The 24,013-nt window shown below is 44.1% G+C and overlaps 1 protein-coding gene across 1 annotated transcript; it reads left to right on the forward strand.

The window, feature by feature from the left end:
- Positions 1-945: 945 nt before the first annotated feature.
- Positions 946-7,882, forward strand: LOC129336505 (uncharacterized). Its single transcript, XM_054989634.1, is given in 5 exon segments — positions 946-2,247; positions 2,386-5,736; positions 6,645-6,743; positions 7,221-7,638; positions 7,812-7,882. Coding segments are annotated over 5 exon segments (5,241 nt in total).
- The last annotated feature ends 16,131 nt before the right edge of the window (positions 7,883-24,013 follow it).

Raw genomic sequence — 24,013 nt, forward strand, 5'->3', positions numbered from 1 at the left:
TTGCTGTCTGTGTTAGGGGGCTCAGTTTGTTTTGAGTGGCAGAAGTCACGCTGAGCCTTAGCCGGCTAATAAAGCACGCTCTCCTTCCTGAATCCTTGTTGGTCTCATTCCTGCACGACCCTTGAGAGCTGCTACATTTTGGGGGCTCGTCTGGGATTTGAGGGGGCTTTTGGGGTTCCCCTTGACCCTCAAGTCGGTGCAGGCCGGCCCCGGAGAGAGAGGGACTCCGTGGGCGCCACCTGACTGTTTTCAGGATCGGATACCATCTCTCTCTGCTGCCGGTGGCACCCCTTGCGGTGTCAACGACCCGGTTAACAAGGCAGGAACGATTGCCCTGAGGGAGTCCCGGGACTGGTGAGTATAGTAACTGAGGGACCGTTCCTCTTTTAGGGACGAAGAGGGGCCTGATCACCCCCTAGCACAGCCCAAGTAGGAGAGTCAGAGGGACTCATCCGAACCCGCTGGTGCTGTAGGACTGGGTTGGAAACTCGTCGTGTGTGTGATGTGAATGGAACGCCGCAGGGCGATCGGTGTGTGAAGCACATGCGTAGGGATTCCTGAGAAGCAGACCCCTTACTGCCTTCTCGCTGTTTACTCTCCCTAGATTGTCTTGTCTTGTCTCTGTGTATCATGGGTGGTTCATCTTCCAAGCCAACTCCACTGGAGTTGGTACTGAAACATTTCCAGGAGGTTTATGGGAATTGGATAAAGTCAGGGGAAAATGTAACTCCTGAAACTTTGGAAACCATATGTATGGTAGAATGGCCTACTTTTGATTTAGGATGGCCATCGGAGGGCACATTTGAAGAGTCTATTGCCCTTGATGTATATCATTTTGTTCTTAAACATCATGAAGAACAGATAGTATATGCCCAGGCTTGGCATTATATTTGTATGCACCCCCCACCCTGGGTTAAAAAGCGGCAGAGAGGCAGGGCTAAGAAAATGGAGGCACAGCTCCTGGTCCTTGATAGGGGGAGGAAAACAGGCCCACGACCGGGAGAGCTACAGCTACAGGAGAGTCTCTATCCAGTTCTGCCCGCTAGGGGAGCCCCAGTCAGCTCCACTGCTCCACTTGATGCAGGCCTCCGCCCAAAGACGAAGTTAGTGCAACAGGCCCCAGAAGACGAAATGTCTCCCCCGCCCTATGTGCCTGAGGAAGAAAGTGGAAGGACAACCCCGCCAGTGACGCGGTCGCAGGCGCAGAAAAAGCAGGTTGAGGAAGAAGGTGCAGGAGAGGAGGAGATTCAGAAGCCAACATTTGAAGGAGAGGCTACTAATACTTGCCCCTTAAGGGAGACCGTGGACCCTAGAACAGGAGCAACCCGGCTAATTTATCAACCATTCACCACCACTGATTTATACAATTGGAAGACCCAGACCCCTTCATTTTCGGAACAGCCTGAGCCAGTGACCACCTTATTTGGGTCAATCATTAATAGCCACCAGCCAACCTGGCAGGACTGCAATCAGCTCCTGATCACATTCTTTAATACTGAGGAGCGTAAGCGTATAATTCAGGGGGCAAAGAAATGGTTGTTAACTTTTAAAAAGGATGGTGAAGATGATGAAACAATATTAAAGGCTGCTTTCCCAGTAGAAGATCCATTGTGGGACCCCAATAATAAGGACCATAAGGATAGATTGGCTATATACCAACAGGCTATACTGAAAGGAATACAGGCGGCAGGGAAGAAAGCAACAGATATGCGTAAGATACAGGAGTGCCATCAAAAACCTGATGAGCCTCCTGGGGCATTTTTAGAGAGAATTTATGAAACTTACCGGCAATACACGCCATTTGACCCAGAGGCAGATGAGAATAAACGGATGGTTCTTACCACCTTTGTCAGCCAGGCAGCAGGGGATATAAGAAGGAAACTACAGAAGCAAGATGGCTTCCTAGGCATGAATATAGAGCAGATCCTGGAGATAGCACATAAGACTTTTATTAACAGGGAACAGGAAGAAAAGAGGCAAAGTGAGAGGAAGATGAAGAAGAAAGCAGAGTTGTTAGCAGTAGCCCTGACGCAATTTCCACAGCGCGGGGCACCCCAAGGAAGGGGAAGGGGAGCCGGGATTGGAAGAAGGGTTCAGAGGCCCCTGGGCCCCAATCAATGTGCCTACTGCCACCAAGAGGGCCATTGGAAGAACGAGTGTAGAGAAAGGTTGCAGAATGTCAGAGGACGTGGAAGGGGACGAGGTGGTTACCGAGGAAGAAGAGATGGCTATGGGAATCGGGGAATAGTAAGTGAAGGATTGTATGAGAGACGTGGGCCGACCGTGGCGGCAGCCCTAAATGAAGATGGATACAGATGGGAAGTTGAAGATGAAGAGGAGTGGGAAGCATAGGACAGACCGGGCACCTTCAGTCTTGGCCCCCAGGAGCCCATGGTCGAAATTTCTGTAGGGGGCCAAAACATATCTTTCCTGGTAGATACAGGGGCTGAACATTCAGTTGTAACACAGCCAGTGGCCCCAGTGACAGGGAAAACAATAGTTGTAAGGGGGGCAACAGGGGTTTGCCAGAGACAACCTTTCCTGGCTGCCCGGACTTGTAATCTTGGCTCACATGTTGTGCGCCACCAGTTTTTATATGTGCCCCAGTGCCCTGTCCCATTGCTAGGCCGAGACCTGCTGTCTAAATTGCGGGCTACTATTTCATTTGAAAAATCAGAAGATGTGACCCTAGGAATTGGTTCCCCTGCTATGAGTTCCATAGATACAGGAGCATACGTATTAGAGTGCCCTCTAGAGGAAGAATGGAGGCTCTACCAGCTTAGGGGCAGTGAACAATCACCTTCACTATCACAGGAATAGAATCGATTTCCAGGGGTCTGGGCAGAAGACAATCCTCCAGGATTGGCAAGGCTCCATACCCCTATAGTAGTTCAGAAAGAACCTGGAGCCCAACCCATCCGTATAAGACAATATCGTCTTCCTACTGCAGCAATACAGGGCATACAGAAACACCTAGACCACCTCCTCAAGTATGGCATCCTGAAGGAGTGTCAGTCTCCTTGGAACACCCCCTTGCTGCCAGTCCAGAAGCCAGGAGGGGATTATAGGCCAGTGCAAGATCTGCGGGCAGTTAACCAACGAACTGTAACAATCCACCCTATGGTGCCTAACCCCTACACTTTGTTAGGCCTTGTCCCGCAGAGGGCGAACTACTTTAGCGTTTTGGACATCAAAGATGCGTTCTTCTGTCTGAGGCTCGCCCCTGTTAGCCAGCCCCTTTTTGCCTTCCAATGGGAAGATCAGCATACAGGTCGTAAGTTACAGTATACCTGGACAAGGCTTCCCCAAGGCTTCAAGAATAGCCCTGTGTTGTTTGGCCAAGCATTGGCCCAAGACTTAGCTCATTTTCCCCTTGACCCCGAACAAGGGGTGTTGCTGCAATACGTTGATGACTTGTTGGTGGCAGCAGTGGGATGGGAGGTATGCTATGAGGCTACCCAGAAGTTACTTGAAGTCCTCCATGAGGCAGGCTATAAAGTGTCTCGGAAGAAAGCCCAGTTATGTCAGCCCCGAGTAAAGTATTTAGGCTTTGAAATATCAGAAGGAACCAGATCCCTGGGACATGAGCGTAAGGAAGCTGTTTGTTCCATTCCAGAACCCAAGTCCCGTAGGCGTGTGAGGGAGTTCCTAGGATCTGCAGGTTATTGTCGGATATGGATTCCTAATTTTGCGGAGATAGCACGGCCACTATATGAAGCCACAAAGGGGGGAGAACACGACCCATTCTTATGGGGAGAAGAGCAGAGGCAAGCTTTCAGAACTTTAAAGCAACAACTGTTAGAGGCCCCAGCTCTTGGCCTGCCAGATCTTATGAAGCCCTTCTGTCTTTTCGTGCATGAGCGAAACGGCACTGCAGCGGGAGTATTAACTCAGCGTTTGGGAAACTGGGAACGACCTGTAGCCTACCTGTCAAAACAGTTGGATGTTGTGGCAAAAGGCTGGCCAGCCTGCCTCCGTGCAGTGGCAGCCACAGCAGAGCTAGTTAAAGATTCACAGAAGCTGACCTTAGGACAGAAGGTCTGTGTAAAGGTTCCCCATTCAGTACTTGCCTTGATGGACTATAGGGGGAGCTACTGGTTCACAAATGTTCGCATGACTCGATATCAGGGGCTTTTGTGTGAGAACCCACAGGTTGAGATCGGGGTGATTAGTGCCCTTAATCCAGCGTCACTACTCCCTGTTAGTGATGAATGTCCAGAACATGACTGTCTCCAGACTATGGACGAAGTATATTCTAGTCGAAAGGACTTGACTGATGTTCCCATGCCAAACGCAGATATAGATTATTTTACTGATGGCAGCAGTTTTGTTGACCAGGGAATAAGACGTGCGGGGTATGCTGTTGTCACTCATGTGAAAGTCATTGAGGCCAAGCCCCTACCTGCTAATACCTCTGCCCAAAAGGCGGAACTCATTGCCTTAACAAGGGCCCTTCAACTGGCCGAAGGATTAAAGGTTAATGTCTGGACTGACTCAAAATACGCTTTCCTTACTCTGCATGCTCATGGGGCACTATATAAAGAGAAGGGCCTTATCACTGCCTCTGGGAAGGGAATTAAGAATGGCCCTGAAATTCTGCAGTTGCTTCAGGCTGTCCATGCCCCACTGAAAGTAGCAGTGATGCACTGTCGGGCACACCAGAAACCATTAAGTCCTGTAGCTAGGGGAAACCGGCGGGCAGATGAGGCTGCAAAGGCAGCTGCTAGGGAAGAATATTTGCAACCGTCTCCTCTTCAATGCCCTGTTTTCCAAGTCCAAGTGTCCGAATGGACCCCTAAATACTCTCAAGAGGAGGAAGATTGGGCCAGTACACAGAATGTCCAGCGACATCATGGATGGCTCCAGTTCCCTGATGGGAGGCTCTTTGTACCAGAGTCAGTTGCTCATGCTATAGTGCGGACTGCCCATGAAGCCACACATTATGGAAAATCTGCGCTAGCTGAACTGTTAAACAGGGACTTGTACATCGCTAAGTTGCATGGACTGTGTGCGGCAGTGTCTAGAAGTTGCGCTGTCTGTGCCAGAAATAACCCCCGACAAGGGCCAGGTCCTCCTCCTGGGTTCCAGCCCCCTGGGTCTCTGCCGTTTCAATCGCTGGTAGTAGATTTCACTGAATTACCACGGTGCCAGGTCTTTCGATATCTGTTGGTGTTCGTTGATTCCTATTCTGGGTGGGTAGAAGCATTTCCCACAAAGACTGAGAAGGCAGGGGAAGTTATCAGGTGCCTGCTTCGGGAAATTATTTGTAGGTGGGGCCTGCCAGCCATAATCGGGAGTGACAACGGCCCAAGTTTTATTGACAAAATAGTCCAAGGTGTGTCTAGGTTGCTAGGAATCCGATGGAAGTTGCATACAGCATACAGACCTCAAAGTAGTGGTCAAGTGGAAAGAATGAATAGGACCCTTAAAACTCAATTAGCAAAAATATGTCAGGAAACTGGTCTGCAGTGGCCACAAGCCCTGCCCATAGTTCTTTTCCAAGTCCGTTGCCGGCCAAATAAGCGTACAAAACTGTCCCCATTTGAACTGATGTTTGGCAGGCCAGCCCCTATTTTGCAAGGTATAACTGGAGACCCCTGTCAGCTAGGAGATTTGGTGCTCAGGGAACAAGTTATGGCACTGGGCAAAACGTTACAGCAATTACGGAAGTATGTAGGGGAACAACAGCCCCTCCCTGTGTTTAACCCAGTGCATAAGTATCAACCAGGGGATGAGGTTTGGGTGAAAGACTGGTGTGTAACTCCCCTGGGGCCTAAATGGAGGGGTCCACATGTTGTTTTACTAGCTACCCCCACAGCAGTCAAGGTAGAAGGCATTGCAGCATGGGTTCACTGGACTAATGTTAAACCAGCTGCTGCGCCTTGGGTTTCAGAGGCTCATCCAGATGATCCTCTTCGCCTCCACCTGAAAAGAATACCCTCTGGATCCAGGCCTACTGGGAACAGCTAGATTTGCAAGCTCCAGTTCCAGTAACTCTGTACCCGCGTACACCAGACGCTGCCAGGTCCATAGCAGGAGCAGGCTCTGGTCTAGTCACCCCGGAAGCTGACTAGTCTACCCACAGCTGAAGCTTAGATCGTCGGTGGATCTCGCTCAAGAAGTAATATCCTTTATAGTATTTTGTACTCATTGTCTATTGTTGTAGACTGCTTACCTGGTCTCTGGTCCACTCTTACTTTCTACTGTTCTTTTACATAGACATAGGTTGTGCAGCCAGCCAGTTATTGAGATTTGTCCCACTTGTAACTGCCAGCATTATGGATATAAGCCCAGTCTTAATTGTATGCAGCCTGCTCCTTTTACCCACCCACTCTAATTTATGTTCTCATTGTTATGGCCATAAGCGAGGGAATCGAGTGTTCTATTCCCTAGCCACTATTAATGAGCTGTGTTATCAACATCTCAGTGCATCTCCGTGTCAGAGATGGGGGAAATGGTATATTATGGCCCGTTCACAGAATAGAGCTGGTTGCTCTCATCCTACATGGGTCTGTTTCTTACCCACTGCACGTTGGGCCCCAATTATAAAGAAGGCCAAAACAAAGGCTTCTAAGGTACCTAAGGCGCCTCTGCCTGCAGCCACTGCTAAACCTTCATTGAAGGTGTATTCTTCTTTGTATCAGGAGGTGGCACAAGAAGTACCAGTCCCGGTTCCTGGACGGAATCTCTTTCTAACACTAGCAGAACAGATAGCTGCTTCCCTAAATGTTACTGATTGTTGGGTATGTGGGGGGCCGCTTATGAGTGAGCAATGGCCTTGGGTGGCAATAGAAGTTACTCCTGAAATGTTAACTCAATGGAATCATTCTGTGAGGACTGCTCATCAGATTCGGCCACATAGTTGGGCTTTAGCCTCCCCTGTTATTGGTACCTTTTGTCTTACCCGATCCCAGGTTGCCAATTATACGATCCGAGTTGGTGAAACCCCTTGCCGAACTGCCTTGGTAGTTAATACAAGTGACACTAAGGCTACTTGGTGGACTGATGGGCAGGTGCCCCTGACAGGTAATCCCTGGGTGAACCATACCCTCCTAAAGTCCTATTGGGAGAACCCTCAAAGCCTGTCTCATACCTGGGATGCCCCTGATGGCCTATACTGGGTGTGTGGGTCCACTGCCTATTCTCGACTCCCCAGGAGATGGATTGGTTCCTGCACAATAGGAACTATACGACCTGGGTTTTTTCTTTTACCCAATCAGCTAGGCCAAACTCTGGGAATCCCCTTGTTTGATGATTTGCAACACTCTAAGCGATCAATAGACATCGGGGGGACTCAATGGGGAGACAAGTGGCCTCCACAGAGAATTATAGAGTATTATGGTCCTGCTACGTGGGCACAAGATGGGTCCTGGGGCTATCGAACTCCAGTTTATATGTTAAACCGCATAATCCGGCTTCAAGCAGTCCTTGAAATAATAACAAACCAGACTGCTTCAGCCCTAGAGCTTTTGGCCCGACAGCAGACTCAGATGAGGGCTGCTATCTATCAAAATAGATTGGCTTTAGATTACTTGCTGGCAGAGGAAGGAGGTGTATGTGGGAAATTTAATTTAACTGATTGCTGTCTTCGTATTGATGACAATGGGCAAGCGGTCACGAACATAGCTTCTAACATCCGTAAGATATCCCATGTACCTATACAAACGTGGAGATCAGCCTGGGATGCCGGATGGTGGGACTCATTGTTTGGAGGTGGTTGGTGGAGACAACTTCTGCTCCTTGTGGGATGTGCTTTAGTTGGAATTATCATTCTCCCCTGTTGTATTCCCTGCATTATACGCCTTATACAGACTACTGTTTCAAAGATGACAATGTTGGCGACCCCAGTGTCAACTCCGCCCACAAGGGAATTTGCCCCTAGTGCACACCTAATGACATTTAGCTCACTGTCCTCAGAACGGGTTCGCTTAATTAAAAACTTACACAGAATGCGGCCTACCCCGGAGGAGAAGGAAATGTAATTCGGCCCGCTTCCGCTTTGCTACAGGGGCCGAAAGGGGGGAAATGAAGCAGGCCATAGCTTAAAGTGAGTGGAAAATTACCAGAGGGAGCCAGTTTGGAGTTAGCTGAGCTGTAAGCTCATACATGTATCAAAGTTATGTAGCATGATGTTAGTTAGCCAATGATAAGTCTGTAACTATGGCATGTGATTTGGTTATGTATTCTGCCTGACAAGAATGTATTTAGGCAAGTTGCTGTCTGTGTTAGGGGGCTCAGTTTGTTTTGAGTGGCAGAAGTCACGCTGAGCCTTAGCCGGCTAATAAAGCACGCTCTCCTTCCTGAATCCTTGTTGGTCTCATTCCTGCACGACCCTTGAGAGCTGCTACACTCTAACAAATTTTATACCATCTTTGATAAACAGTGAATGCACTTTTAACTCATTGCATCCCACAGGTGCATCAGTCCAGGTAAGGAATGCACTTCAGAAGCATCTATCCATCTAGTTTTGAATCAGGAACACAAATCACTGCTAAATATGCCGCTGAGAATGCAGGGGCAGCACATCCACTAGGCAGCAGTATGTCATCTAGGGCACTAGAGGCATGAAGGGGTGCTAGCCAGCTCTGTGCCCCCCACCCATGTGTCTATGTCTGCTGAGGTGAGTGGCAGCCTGGGAGGTACCACCAGGCACCAATGGACTGCTCTCTTGCTCCATTGAAGGAGTAGAGGTAGGCCTTACCACTACACTGGAGGAAAAGGGGCAGTGGCTTTCTGTCCTGTCCTACCATATTGGTAAGGCTCATATTGCAACATTATGCCTCTGGGAAGGAGGGGGGACGAGGGTAAATGCTGTGCCTCTGGGAAGGGGGAGGGGCAAGGAGGGTAGGCTCTGCCATGCTATGCTTCCAGAAAGTGGAGGGGGAAAGAGGGCAGAACTACTGCACCGTCTCCGCTTGCCATCTCCCTGCTGCATGTCCTCATTGTGGACAAGATAGGGAATGAGGAAAGCAATGGCAGCTTCTAGTTGTGGGTTAGGGGTAGCAGCTTCTCACTATGCCTCTGTGAGGCAAGGGGGAGCTCACCTATGGTGCTCATAGTGCTTGGGCCAGCCCTGCAAGGATGGACCCTCTCTATATGCCTTGCATTGCTTTCAGTGGGATGCACATTTGATGAACATTTTTGTCTACATTTTAGCACTAGTTTTATTAACAATACTTTTTAAAAAGCACATGTTGAGATTGATCGAGACAAGAATGTAGAAGTCTACATCTCATCAAGGTCAGTAAAACTGGAAAGAATAGCAAAGCAATAGCTGATTTGTTGTCAGCATCATTTAGCTTCTTAATATATTTCTTCTGGGCATAAACTAGCTTGGTGTAGAATCAGCCTAGGAGCCAATTTTTTCACCTAATTTGATATGATCTATTGTTTTCTCAAATCTTAAATATTGTATAGTTGATGTATTGTCGAAGGCTTTCACGGCCGGAGAACGATGGTTGTTGGGGGTTTTCCGGGCTGTATTGCCGTGGTCTTGGCATTGTAGTTCCTGACGTTTCGCCAGCAGCTGTGGCTGGCATCTTCAGAGGTGTAGCACCAAAAGACAGAGATCTCTCAGTGTCTTTTTCTGTTGGAATGTTTCCTCCCCGTAGAGGTGTTCGATGTATTGTCGAAGGCTTTCACGGCCGGAGAACGATGGTTGTTGGGGGTTTTCCGGGCTGTATTGCCGTGGTCTTGGCATTGTAGTTCCTGACGTTTCGCCAGCAGCTGTGGCTGGCATCTTCAGAGGTGTAGCACCAAAAGACAGAGATCTCTCAGTGTCACTGAGATCTCTGTCTTTTGGTGCTACACCTCTGAAGATGCCAGCCACAGCTGCTGGCGAAACGTCAGGAACTACAATGCCAAGACCATGGCAATACAGCCCGGAAAACCCCCAACAACCATTGTATAGTTGCTTTGAACATTTATCATCAGCAGTTCAGATTGATTTTAAATATGAAAATCTTTAAACAGAATGGATGTTTGATTTTTAAAAGTCAGGTTTTTATGTTGTTGGCAGATATGCAGGTTCTAAATAATTTTATCTCTGTATTGTCAGTCCTACAGGTTAGTCCATAGCTCCATTTAGAGAACATTTTGGATTTAAATAGATGTTTCCTGATCTGCAAACATCAGTAGTAACCCCACTAAATATATTTACATTCTAAGTAAGTTCTGGTGAAAACAACAGCGTTTCTACCTATTTCATTTTGTGTTTCTGGGCTGGGGTCAGGTCTCTGGTTTGTTCTGTCTATGGATGATACTGGGTCACAATCAATGCTTTCTTTTACTTTGGTGCACTCTTTCTTTGAGACTCCTTATATATATGGAATCTGGCTCCCTCTTTGCAGAATTCTATAAACCACTGTTCCTAAACAAAAAATCTCCAAACTTTTAAATATTTCCTTGTATGAAAGGAGGTCCTATCCTTGGATGATTTGGGTCATCCTTTTCCTGCACTACAATATGGGCCATGCAAGTCTGCCCTACCTAGCCCCAATATGGGATAAGTCGTTGGGGTTTCTCTATAGGTTCACTTGAGAGAGCCACAGTCCTCCCCAAAAAGAAGAGATATGAGATTCATATTTCTCTTCCATGACCAGCTGGCTAGTTTATCTCTTTGTCACCATTCCTCCATTGCAAACAACATATTGATAATTTTCTTCATTCAATCAAATGGCCACCAGACTGAGAGAAGAGCTCACTTACAGTTTGAACCAGCATGCGTGCTCAATCACAATTCTGAAAATTTGGTTTTTTCACTTCACTTTGGTGGGGATGAAGAAAGTTACATTTTTCTGCATTCCTGGAGGCTCTTTTGAACATGTAGAAATCTGTAGCTAGTGCCCCTATGTGCTGTTGTAATAATTGGAATGAGCCACCCACTTTAGCACTGGCAGGAACAACTTTATCTTGCTGTGATCATAACTTCTGGAAAGTTGACTGAAAAGAGTATGAATAAATGATATTTTATTTATTTATTTAAAACACTTATTAGTTGCTATGATAGATCCCCCCTTTACTTCCCCAGTATGAAGCAGATTTTCCAACCAAAATTAAAGTTCACTCACTGTGGCTGAGCAGCCTCAAGTATTGTGTCTAAGTTTATGGTTTAAAGATTTTTTGTCCCAACCTGATAAGTGGTTATATTTTAAGCTTTTTAGCCCAGCCCAGGATTTGATAGGGGGAAAACAGAAGCCCTTTCCCTTTCGTATATGAAATGGCAGAAGTGGCTAAGTAATGTTAAAAAAAAACAGACTTTTTATTGACCAGGTAGGGAAGGCATATAGGTAGTCAGGGAATGAAAGATCTGTCAGGTTCTGATTGTGTTTAAGCCAAAAGAGACTCCATTTTAACTTTGTCAGTATGTCAAGTGTGCTTCTTGCAGGTGGGAAGACCACTGCTGGGAGCCTAGCAGAGGGAGAGGGATTGTTATCATCTGCATACCTCCGCCTTCCTGCCGCCCTTGAGAAACTTTCCTTTTCTCACCCTCAGGCCATTTGTTTTGAGAACTAAGGGGGAGGATGGGGCCTGCGGGGAACTGCATATTCTGTACCTATTCCTTTGCTTGGCATTCATAACAATTCTACAGTTCAGCTAAGATCAATGTATCTTAGAATGTGTACTCCATTCGTTGACAATCTTCAGTAAAGCTTTTTGAAATCAATGAACTTTTGTTTTATTGCAAGAGGTGGGCTAAGTTGCAACTTTTGGTAAGCCACAGTCTGACATGATCAAGATGGGTAGCCATGTTAGTCTGCCTGTAGCGGTAGAAAAGAGCAAGAGTGCACTAGCAACTATAAGACTAACAAAATTTGTAGTATCATCTTTTGTGAGCCACAGCTCACTTCTTCAGATAAGGAATGAAAGGGCTGAGGTAAAACTTGCTGGTAGAACAGAATTTTTTAAAACTAAAAGGCATATCAGTTTTCTTTAAGCTTAGTTTCTTAAATCTTATTACTGAGAGATGTTTTATTTGTTCCTTTGGTTACAGTAACAAAGTTTCTTCACAGAGTTCCCTTTTAAACTCAGGTTGCCAGACATTAGTTCAGCACAGTTTTCCTTTTACACCAGTCCTGGGGTCCTCCACAGATCCAAACCCCTTTTTCTAGACACTGGGCTGGAATTATTCTTCCTTTCCTAAGAAGAAATAACCCTTTCCTTTGGCTGTAATTGGAGTCTCCACATACTACTCAATTCCTTCTGAGCCAAAACACCTCTCCCCCAGTTCTATTGAGGCTGTGTAAATACGTCTTATATTGGGAATTCTTCTCCCTCAAACAAGGTCATTACAGTAGGGTATCTGATATACACACACCCTCTTCAAATCCCAACTCCTAACTGAACTACTAAATTTTATTTATTTATTTATTGCATTTCTAGACCGCCCTCCCCGTCAGACGGGCTCAGGGTGGTGTAACAGCATACAATTTATAACATACAGTTTTAAAACAATAAAAATATTATAAATAAACATTAAAACACTATTCCACATAGAATAAAATTTCTCGATTGGCGGAATAGGCAATAAAATTTCTCGATTGGCAGAAAAAATTTAAAATACAGCATTTTAGGCACAGGGCTTGGCTCTTACATCATGCCCTGTACCACACTTATGAGCTCCTGCATGGGTGGTGGATGGTCTTCAGTGGTAAGGCCAGCGAGAGGACAGCCTAGCCCCTACCAAATGCCTGGCAGAACATCTCTGTCTTGCAGGCCCGGTGGAAAGATAACAAATCCCGCTGGGCCCTACTTTCCTCAGACAGAGAGTTCCACCAGGTTGGAGCCAGGACCGAAAAGGCCCTGGCTCTGGTAGAGGCCAGACAGACCTCCCTGGGGCCAGGGACCATCAGCAACTGCTTATTAGCTGATCAAAGCGACCTCCGGGGAACATATGGGGAGAGGCAGTCCTGAAGGTATGCTGGGCCCAGTACGCATAAATCCTGTCAGCAGCCCTTGTATTCTGAAGATGGGATTCTGACCAGCCAATCAGAGGGAAGGGGAAAACTGGCCAATCCAGTTTCCAGTCATCACCGGAGTGCCTTTTACTGCACACATAACACCGGTATTGCGCCAGCTGCATTGGTTACCGGTGAAGTACCGGATCAGATTCAAGATTCTGGTATTAACCTATAAAGCTCTATGTGGACTGGAACTGGCGTATCTGTGGGACCACTTCTCCCTATATGAGCCCTGGAGGATACTTCTGGTCCCTAGCCCCAGGGAGGCCTGCCTAGCATCGACTAGAGCCAGGGCCTTATCGGTCCTGGCTCCAACCTGGTGGAACTCTCTGTCTATTTTTTTTTTTTTGAAAAATTTTTATTGGGTTAGAATCCATTATTTCCACATTTACATTCAATTTTCCCCAATTTTTTCATCTCTAACCCCCTCCCTTTCCCCCCCCTTTTTGTTGACTTCCAACAGCTTTCCAACCCTTTGTCCCCTTTCCCTTACTTTTATTAGCTTCCTCTATCTAAAACAAATATATATTCTCCATTATTCTAAGCAGTACATCCTTAACTATTTTTAACATTATATGTCCAAACTGTAAGCCTTTGTTTCCATCTTAGATAAACAATTTATCCCAATTTTTCAATTTCAGGTATTTCTATATATCATAAACCATATAGATCATACATTCGTTTATATCAAACAATTTGACTTATTCTCTATATATATTACTCATTCTATCTTTTTATAATAGTTCTATATATCTCTCCTCACGTAGTCAATCAATTTGACCCATCTATATCTTCAGACATTCAGTTTGGTACAAAACTTGTCAGAAAAAAAAGAAAATATTGTTAGTTAATCGCTCCTTATATTTAGTCCTTATAATTAATTATTTTCTCTATGTTCTGTTTGTTAACCTATATATATCTATATATATGTCAATCTATTAATCTGACTGCTTATTAATTCACATTTATCTCTTCTCCCCCCGGTAAAGTCTCCCCCCTCTACTTCAATACTTCAGTAGTTCTCAAACTGCCACAGTTTTCCTCCCACCTCCCATTTCTTCTCCAGGTATTGTTTCAGCTTCTCCCAGTCTGTGTTGAACTGCCCTGAGTCCAGATCTCTCAATTTTCTTGTCATCTTGTCCATTTCAGCCATATACAGCAATTTGTAAGTCCAATCTTCAATAGTTGGCACTTCTTGTACTTTCCATTTTTGCGCATACAAAAGTCTAGCTGCTGCTGTCATATAAAATATCAACGTCCTGTGTTGGGCTGGAATTCCCTCCATTCCCAAGTTCAGTAGCAGGAGTTCTGGGTTCTTATTAATTTGAAATTGTAAAATTTCACTCATTTCTCTTATTATTTCACCCCAGTACTGCCTGGCTACCTCACACGACCACCACATATGATAGAGGGAGCCCTCATGCTTCTTACATTTCCAGCATTTATTAGAAGTATTCAAATTCCCTAGCGCAATCTTCTTTGGTGTCATGTACCAACGATAGATCATTTTATAAATGTTCTCTTTGATATTAATACATGTCGTTGTCTTCATTGTAGTTTTCCACAAGTATTCCCATGCCTCCATTGTTATTTCTTTATTAAAGTTTATAGCCCATTTCACCATTTGTGTTTTAACTATCTCATCCTCGGTATACCACTTCAACAGTACTTGGTATACCTTGGATATTCTTTTCTTATCTTCTTTAAGAAGGGTCTGCTCTAGTTCCGAATTCTCTATTCGTATACGTGGAACTCTCTGTCTAAAGAGATCAGGGCCTGGACGGATTTGCTATCCTTCTGCTGGGCCTGCAAGATGGAGCTGTTCCACCCGGCATATAGTTCATGCCTCTGGGCCTCCTTGCCAGCCACCTAAAGGAAGCTGTGCCCCTACAAAGGGTATCTACCACCTAGCCTTTGCCAAATACTTCTGGAGGTGGTTAGGTGGTGGTCGCTGGAGAAATCTGCTGCTATATGTCCTTAAAATCTGCTGCTGCATTGTTTTGTTGTCTGTTTTTAAATATTTAAGGAGTGTTATTGATTTTAAAGTTATATGTATTTTATACTATTGAATTAATTGTAATCCGCCCTGAGCCTGCTGATACGGGGAGGGTGGAATATAAATCGAATAAAATAAAAATAAATAAATAAATAAATAATTTCAGGCCACTGTCAGCTCCTCCCCCTCCAGCCTTCTGAGTGTCGTATGGTGGAAACCTCTCTTTAAATTGTGTTACATCACAATTTCCTTCAAAAGTGCTCAAAGTAAAATATAAAGAACATAAATTTTACAAAGTAAAATATAAAGAACATAAATACATTAAAACCCAACAAAGTTAAAACAGTTAAAAATAGAGTTAAAAAACACTACAATCTAGCCTACATTAAAAAGCTGTCCTCCATAAAACAGTCTTCAGTTCATCTCCAATAATCTAATTCACCAATTTCCTTCGAATCTTATACATCAACTTCATTTCCAATTTTAAACATATTGTAAAAGAAAGTTTGATGTATGCCTTATACCTTTGCAGAGCACTAATAAAAGAAGGGTAGTCCTAAGAGATGGAAGATTCTGAAAGCCTAAGGTTCTTGTGTGTGGGGTGGTGTTGGAGTTATATTATGAGATAGTGTGTCAATAGTTACTGGAAGAATGGCCTCACATTTTATGATGTCTACTTGATTAAGAAAACTATACGGATAACCAGGTTTGATTCCCCACTCCTCCACTTGAAGACAGCTGGGTGACCTTGGGTCAGTCACAGTTCTCCAGAGCGCTCTCAGCCCCATCCACCTCACAGGATGTTTGTTGCGGGGAACATAATAATATACTTTGTAAACTGCTCTGAGTGGGCATTAAATTTTCCTGAAAGGCAGTATATAAATTGAATGTTATTATTCATGTTATTATTATTGTTCTCACAGACTGGATGACTGACATGTCTGAGAAATAATCTACCGGGCTGATGAAATTGGTCACAAAACTACATTACCTTGCCATCACAGTCGTCATTTCTATCCTGAGATTTCCTTTTCCGAATCTTTTTGTATCTCAGGTGCATTTCCTTCACTGTCACCAAATATTCATAGGTGCATAAGAACTGGCCACTGGCCTAGTCTAGTATTGTGTTTATATTCATATCTAGTGACAATTCTGGGAAGTTCATAAGCAAGATGTTAAGGCAGGCAGCATCCTCTCCTGTTGTTTTCTCCCCAGTATTTTATATCCTGATGTCAGGTCTGCCTCTAAACATGGATGTTTCAATGATATTAATTATTAAATTTTGAAATGTGGTCAGAAGCACAATTTGTGACAGATATAAATGCTCTTAAACCCTTTGATACTCTGGGGCTTAAGCACATTTAACTCTGTTGAACTGTGCCTTGGAGAACAGAGCAAAAGAAGAGGAAAGATAATTTTTTTCAAACCAATGCCTTTTTCATGCTTAATGAGATGGTGATTGTACTGAGTTTGCCCAATATTTTGAAAACAGATTTCTTCAATCAGGTCCTTCATGAAAAAGAAGTGTTGCTGGCACACTCCCCATTGCTGTTAAGAACTGAGCAAAAGCACAGCATTTCCTATAACAAAGACTTGTCACAAAATAAGACTTTGCCCAAAGCATTGACAGCAATACTGACATGAACTCTGGCAAATATTATTCTGCAAATGCCATTCTTAGCAGTCATAACTCTGTGAGCAGTAACTTGACATTTATATCTGTACTAAATAATGCAACAAAGAAATTTTCATGGTTCATGAGAACCTATTCACACAGAGACATTGTAGTTCCTTAAATAATTTAGCTTGCTTTTGAAAATACCTTTATTGTACAGCATATTTATTAGAACCCCCAAATACTAACTTGTAAATTATCTTACTGAATGTTGTTTGTGTATTGAGAAAACATGGCATCAGCAAATTCATATTGGCCTAAAGTAGATTTTAGCTTAACTGTCAATTTTTGAAAAGACATATATCATTGTATTTAGATATTTTTGACCAACCACCAAAGAAATGTTATTCTATTTTTCTTTACATAATAAAGAAGCTTCTAATCAATGGCTACATTTTATTTTCAGTGCCTAGTAGGTGATCACAGAAGGTTAGGTTTATTTCTGGCATCATTCATTTATACCTCATGAGATGCTGTTTCAGACTTCTCCCATAATAAGGGGAAGTTGTTGCTCTTAAGAAGACAATGGTAAGAAAAATCCATCTCCCCATGTTTGGCAATTCACTATATTTGGTTCTTTGTCTCTTGGCCAAAGTTCAAATGAAATTAGAATTTTAAAAGAAATATTGGTTGCTGATTTTTTCTCCCAGAATTATGAAATACTAAAAATGTTTAAGGATGAAAAGGGCTGTATCCAACAATCAGAAGAGACAACATGGTAAATATAATGAATTATCAATAAAATAATCATCTAATTCAGTGCACCAAGATCCTTAAAAAATTGATTCTGGCCAATGTGAACTCCTTCATTATGAAGAGTCTATACAGGAAAGCCAATTACAAATAATAAGGTCAGAACATTTAAAATGTACCAGTAATAACATTTCATTTCATGATTTATTGTGCTGGAATTTTAAACAGGTTGCCAAATCAAACCTGTTAGTGTAATGCAAAAAGCATTCTACATCTAAGGAAAAATTGTTATGTCAGTTTGTGGTTAAAATTACTTTTGGAAATGTATGCAGTATACAAAGATGTGGCCTGCATCTTCTAATTAAATGTGTGCTCTGTGTTGTATAATTATTTTGTGTATATCTGCCCGATCCCTTGGTCCTGGATTTATCTTTACATTAAAGCAGTAAGCTGTATTAATTTTGTTGGAAATTACTTTTGAGCATATAAATTTTGGACTGTAACCCCAAAGTAGAAATAGTTGCTATTTCAGTGATTTGAAGAGGAGATTACACAGTAAAAGACTGGACTGTGTTCATTACATATGTTCTTATAGTGGCCTGGAGCCTGCTCAAAATGCCTTCTAACAAAAGGATTTCTCTCAGAAATGATATCCACCTTCCCCCTTTTAATACAGACCCAAATACTCCTTAAATACTGCTGCTGTGAGAGAGCAGTGTGTGTGTGTGGGTTGGGGGGGGGGAGTGGAGGGCTACCTTGAGAAGTAAAAAACAGCAAAAATTCCCCTTGTGTGAATTGAAAAGCTCATTAGGATCGTACCCATTATCCGATCCATTATTTCTAGTAAATGTAAAATGGCAGCCCCCCAACAGATGCTTCCATTTGGAAGAACCTTTGTGTGTGTGTGGGGGGGGGGGGTAGTCTTCTCATAAGGTTGTGTGTTTTTTTTCCATCTGTCTTTGCAACCCCAGCCGGAATGAAGAGACAGACACAGGCTTGGAATTAAAGGACCATTTATTAAAATGACCATTAAACATAAACTATGGCAAGGGCCAACTAAGCGGTACACGTCAAGCCACGGGGTCAACTCCGGACCTCCATCTTGACCTGCCTGGGCAAGCCCCAAAGCCCTGGGTGTAGGCCATCCCTTGAATGGCTGCAACCCGGCCAGCCAGGCAATGGATCCCCCCATCAAGCACCTAACACCCCAGCCATACAGCATGAGGGAAGGCCTTGTGCCTGGGGATCCCCACAGGCTTCTGCCAGTGCTATGATAGCCACCACCAGCATACTGTACTAATGGCAGACCCTGTTCCCCACCCATGGGGAAGCGCCACTGGGTGCTCACCAGCCTGCACCCCATTCCCAAAACTCTCCTGCGAGTGACATAACCAAACAGCACCACCCCTCAAACGCCTCAAACACTTCCATTAGTGCAAGGTAGGCAAAAAAAAAACCCCTTCCCCATAGCCAATCAGGGGAAAAGGTAAAAAATTCCTACGTGGCTCTGCAACAGCAGCCAGCTAATCCTGCACTAAAAACAGGGAGAGGTGGGTGGGCTGAACGCATTCAGCAACTGTGGCCAGGGAAAAGCGGAGCCGCCTGCAAAAGGCTCCTGGCTCTGCCCCCAGCCATAGCCCTGGATGCCCGGGAAGGGAGCCTGTCTCCTTTCCTCCGGGCAGGGCTGCAAAGAATGGCTCCCAGCTCAAGCAGCTGTTCTGCTGCTGGGTGAGCCGCATTCCTGTAGTTACCCGCTTTTTCTAATATAGGACTGGAATAGTGTGTCTCACCCTAGATAACTCCAGAGAACAGCCATGTTGACTTTATTTTTTCTTTTAAAAAAAACAACAACTTTACAGCAATGAGACTTCAGTTACATTGGACTTATTTCATTGATTTGAGTGGTATTTATCCACGAGCAGCTTTAGCTGGATTGAGGTTTTTGCTGGTATGGGAAGATAGTAAGGCCCAATAGGCCTGACCTGTATCTGAATTGAGCATGCACCCTAGGACACAGCCCAGAATCCTTCACAATTACATATATTCTATGGCAAGATGTTCTTTGGCTCCTCAGGAGCAAAGTCAATGCAGGAAATGGATCTCCACTGCTCTAAACTGAAAAATATGAAAGAGATGAATGCAACTTTTTTGTACAGTGGAGGTTGCAGGCATTAATATTCATAAGAATTTCTTCAGAAACCACTGAGGGCTATGTTAAATCTTAGTGTTTGTATCTGATAGCTATCAATACACTCTAAGCAGCAAAAACAACAGCAACAAAAAAACCTAGAGTAACATGGCTATAAGTTTGTAAAATGTCATCTTTAATTTCTTGATTGACTTGCCAGTCTCTGCCCTTGTAAGGAAAAGGGAAGCAACAGTTATTTCTGACATGCCTTCAGGTAGTTATTATTTTACTTCCATTTTTGTAAAATAAATATGCTTGACTGCACAGTTCTTGCATTAATTTAAAAGGCATGCTTTCTTCCAGGGTTCATGCCATTGTTTACAATAGCTTCATTGTGCTTTATAGCTTTTTTCTCAAGAAGAATTAAAATATTATAATCTTTCAAGCAATGAGGAGATATTTTAACAGATACACAAGGCAGGAATTTTTCACTACAGAAGCAGCTTATTTTCTTAAAGGTACAGAACATCCTTAGTTCTAGAGTTACCAGCATCCAGGTAGGGCCTGGAAATCTCCTGAAATGGCAAATGCAGAGATCAGTCTCCTTGGAGAAAATGGCTGCTTTAGAAATTAGACTCTATGACATTATTTCCCACTGAGGTACCTAATGCCCCAAACCTTGCCTTTCCTAGCCTTCATCCCCAAATCTCAAGGAATTTCCCAGTCCTGAGTTGCAGCCGTACTTAGTTCTTATTTATTAATCTGTTGCCTCAGATTCATTTAATGAAGGCAGTGCTGAATATTGCAAACCAATATGGCAATCTTATCTGCCATCATTTAAACTCAGAACATTAATATTTGTTGACTGACCTCCCTTTTATGTTCATAAATTACCAACTTCCAATTGTTGTTGCGTTAACAAATGAAACATCAAATTAATTTGTCCACTTATTCAAAAGCATTTTCCCCACAGCATTCAGTTCTTACACTGAAGTTCTTCAGGAATGCAGATGTGTCTATGGAATAATGGAGCTAATAACAAAACACCCAGTTTCCTTAAAGAAACTTAAAGGTTTCTTTATTAACAGTTACTGTAGGGCAAGTAACTTTGCTTGGAAGAAAAGATGTAAGAATACTTAACTGAAGGCTGTTTCTTATCCACTAGGCTTGCACTGAGGAGGACTACTGGGATAGCCTCTTAAAGAGGCAGTACACAACACCCTTCCCCCCTAAATAGAATAGCCGTCCAGAATGGATGTCTTTGCTGCCTCTGTGGACTTCCCTTGGACTTGATTCAACAATGGTCTCAGCAGAGGAAGCCTCTTCAACAGCTAACTGAGTCACAAGATCATCACTTCCCAGCAAAGAAGAAGAGGGGTCCTTATAGGTACGATGGGATGGCACCCTTCAGTTAATTCTGAGTCTGAAGTTTGTGAACTGATTTCTTTAGCAAAATCAAAAAGAGTCCAGTAGCACCTTTAAGACTAACCAACTTTATTGTAGCATAAGCTTTCGAGAATCACAGTTCTCTTTGTCAGATGCCATCCAGAATGGATGTCTTTGCTGCCTCTGTGGACTTCCCTTGGACTTGATTCAACAATGGTCTCAGCAGAGACGAAGAGAACTGTGATTCTCGAAAGCTTATGCTACAATAAAGTTGGTTAGTCTTAAAGGTGCTACTGGACTCTTTGATTTTGCTACTACAGACTAACACAGCTAACTCCTCTGATTTCTTTAGAAGGTTCAACTGAAGACTTAGAAGTGTCAATGTGGCCATGCAGTTGGTCCACATGACATCTCCACAGCACTCCATCTGCTGTACTTTGTACAAGACAGGCCCTGTGACGTCCACAAGTTTAGCTGTGAACCCACTGTGAACCAGTCCCATAGTTCCAAGCGACCACTGGTTCCTGAAGAAAGGATACATAGATTCCCGGATGCCAAAGCAGAGTACAGCTCCTGTTCTTTCTTTGACTGCAAGTCACTTGCAATATCAGGGTGGCATGATCTAGGCACGTCCAGAGACGATATTATTGGGTTTTAGTTAAGGCACATTCACTAAACAAACTGCACGCAGAAAGCTCTCATCCAAGTTAGAGAACCAATAACTGTTTATTTATCTAAAGAAATATATTTACATACATTTAGTGGAGAGAAAGAACTAGTAACTGATCTAACTAGCTAGGATAGCTTTAGATTGAAAGTAGGCCATCTCCCTCAGGAGGCGACACCATGCTACCTCTCCTGGTGCATGCAGGGAAGAAGAGATAGAGGAGGGGGAGAGAAAGGAAGGAAAGAAAATCCCCTGGCAGGAAAGAGACTGATAGCAGCCTATCTATCTAAATTACTCTATGGTTGTTGCCTTCCTTCTTCTCCGCTGGCAGTCCTAAAGGCCTGAGCGAGAGACATCGTCAGTCCCTTCTTCTAACAGATATCCCATGAGCAACTCAGCTGGGCTGGATCCAGTTGCAGGGCAGAGCGTAACATGTTGTGCTAAAGGAATCTTGCCAATCTTCTTGTCCAGTGCCCACAAATTATCCTTTGCAGTACATTTTTGTTGTCTGTACCATCTGCTCTGCTTGCCCATTTGCCTAGGATCTACATAGTAAGCAGCTATAATCCTCATACATCCTCTGAAATACATTTCCCAGGTATCTGAGGTGATGATGTAAGTGTCCAGAGATGTTGTTGTTGTAGAGATTGAACTAGAGGTGATTTTCCAGACCAGAGATGAATTCCCATCTCTGAATAAGTCATGCCTGAATAAGTCATGCCCATGTATTCATAGAATCTTCTTTCTTCTTACAGGCAAACAATTGCTTATATTGCTTCTTTTGATTTTGAAGGTGTATTAAAGCTCCATGTCTAGCTGTTCCTTCCATCTGCCAAGATAGGATCTTTTGATGCCATCCTAGAGATCTGTGCAGCCCAAAGAGGAGGTTCTGGCATTGATTCCAGCATAAGGACTTCCATTGGTGGAGGAATGGCACAGTCAGCTATCTGCAGAGGTAGAGGTAGACATTTGCAATTGCTTTCACTGGCCTATATGTGAATTTATAATGGTATGCATTTAGTATAATACCCCAGTGTTGCATACAGGGAGACAAAATGAGAGCTGTTGGTTTGTCTTTGGTGAAAATGCCAAGAAGTGGCTTGTGGTCTGTTTGGATATCAAAGAAAGACTATATATGTAATTGTGCAATTTTTTTACTCCTACCACAATAGCCAATGATTCTTTATCAATCTGAGCCTACATCCTTTCAGAGGAGGTAACTGTCCTAGAATCAAAAAGCAATAAGTGCATCTATACCATCTGGTAGTATGTGACTGAGGGCCAAGCTACAAGTGACGAATGACACTTGGACGGCAAGTGGATTGAGTGGAGGGCAAGTGAACAGGGAGAAATACACTTGCCATTCAAGTGTCATTCGTCACTTGTAGCTTGGCCCTCAGAAGAGCTCCAACTCCAAATGGTGAGGCATTACATGTAATGGACAGAGGTCTCTGTTTATCATAGAGAACGAGTACAGAATCAAAAGTCAGCAGCAGCTTTATCTAATGGCGATGAAGGGGCTCTGCTATAGTGTTTTTTTTAAAGAAAGTGTGATAAAAATTTAGGAGTCCCAGAAATGTTTGAAGATCATGTCTGCATTTTGGTCTAGGAGCACCCTGTATTGCCCTTATTTTATTCTGTGTAAGGGAGATACCAGCTGCGCCAATCTGGTATCTCAGAAATTCAAGAATTTCAAATTCAAGATTTCAATATTTAAAGGTAGGGATCCCAGGTCCTCTGGTGGGGGTGAGGGATCCCCTGCTCCCACCCTCCCCGCCACCTGGCTGGTGGGGGGAAAGATGGGGGAACAGGCCTCCCAGGTGTTCTTCAGGGGGAGCATGACAATGTCACTTCCAGGAGTGATGTCATTGCACTGCCTTGAGAGCACTCCTGTGCTACACAGAAGGCCAATTGGAGTCCCAAACAGTCCATTTCAGGCCCAAATTGGCCTGCTACAAAGTGCGTGCATGCTCCCATGCATGCTCAATGACATCACTACCTCAAATTAATGTTTGCACATAGTTACACTTCATTCTGCCAATCTGAACACTGATAGTGCTGGGGAGGAAAAGCTAGATGAGATCATTAGGCCAATCCTCAGGCCGCTGACCCTGCCAAGAGCAGCTGCTCAGTGCCACATGGGCTGGGGTGGAGAGAAGGGAGAGGGAAAGGAGAGCGCTTCCAAATGCTTCTTCCCCAGCAGAGGAGCTGCTGAAGGCAACTTTTCATGCCAAACTTGGCAGAAGTAGCCTCCCACCATCTTGGCAGCTGCTGCAGGGCCTTGGAAGTGTGAGGCAGTCCCACAGGGGCAATGGCAGGGCCTGGACAAGAGACCACTTGCCACTGCAAGGGGGCCCACCAAATCCATTTTCTAGAGCCTGTTAGTGACAAATGATCAGTTGAGAGACAAAAAGAACTTTTTCCCATATAGTACTTATACAAAGATGGAACTCATTTATTAATTACTGGGGTGGCAAGATTGAGGCTGGCAACTAGCTGCCTTTTGGAG

This window comes from Eublepharis macularius, chromosome 10 (genome assembly GCF_028583425.1).
Source record: "Eublepharis macularius isolate TG4126 chromosome 10, MPM_Emac_v1.0, whole genome shotgun sequence".
In the NCBI taxonomy this organism is placed as follows: Eukaryota; Metazoa; Chordata; class Lepidosauria; order Squamata; family Eublepharidae; genus Eublepharis; species Eublepharis macularius.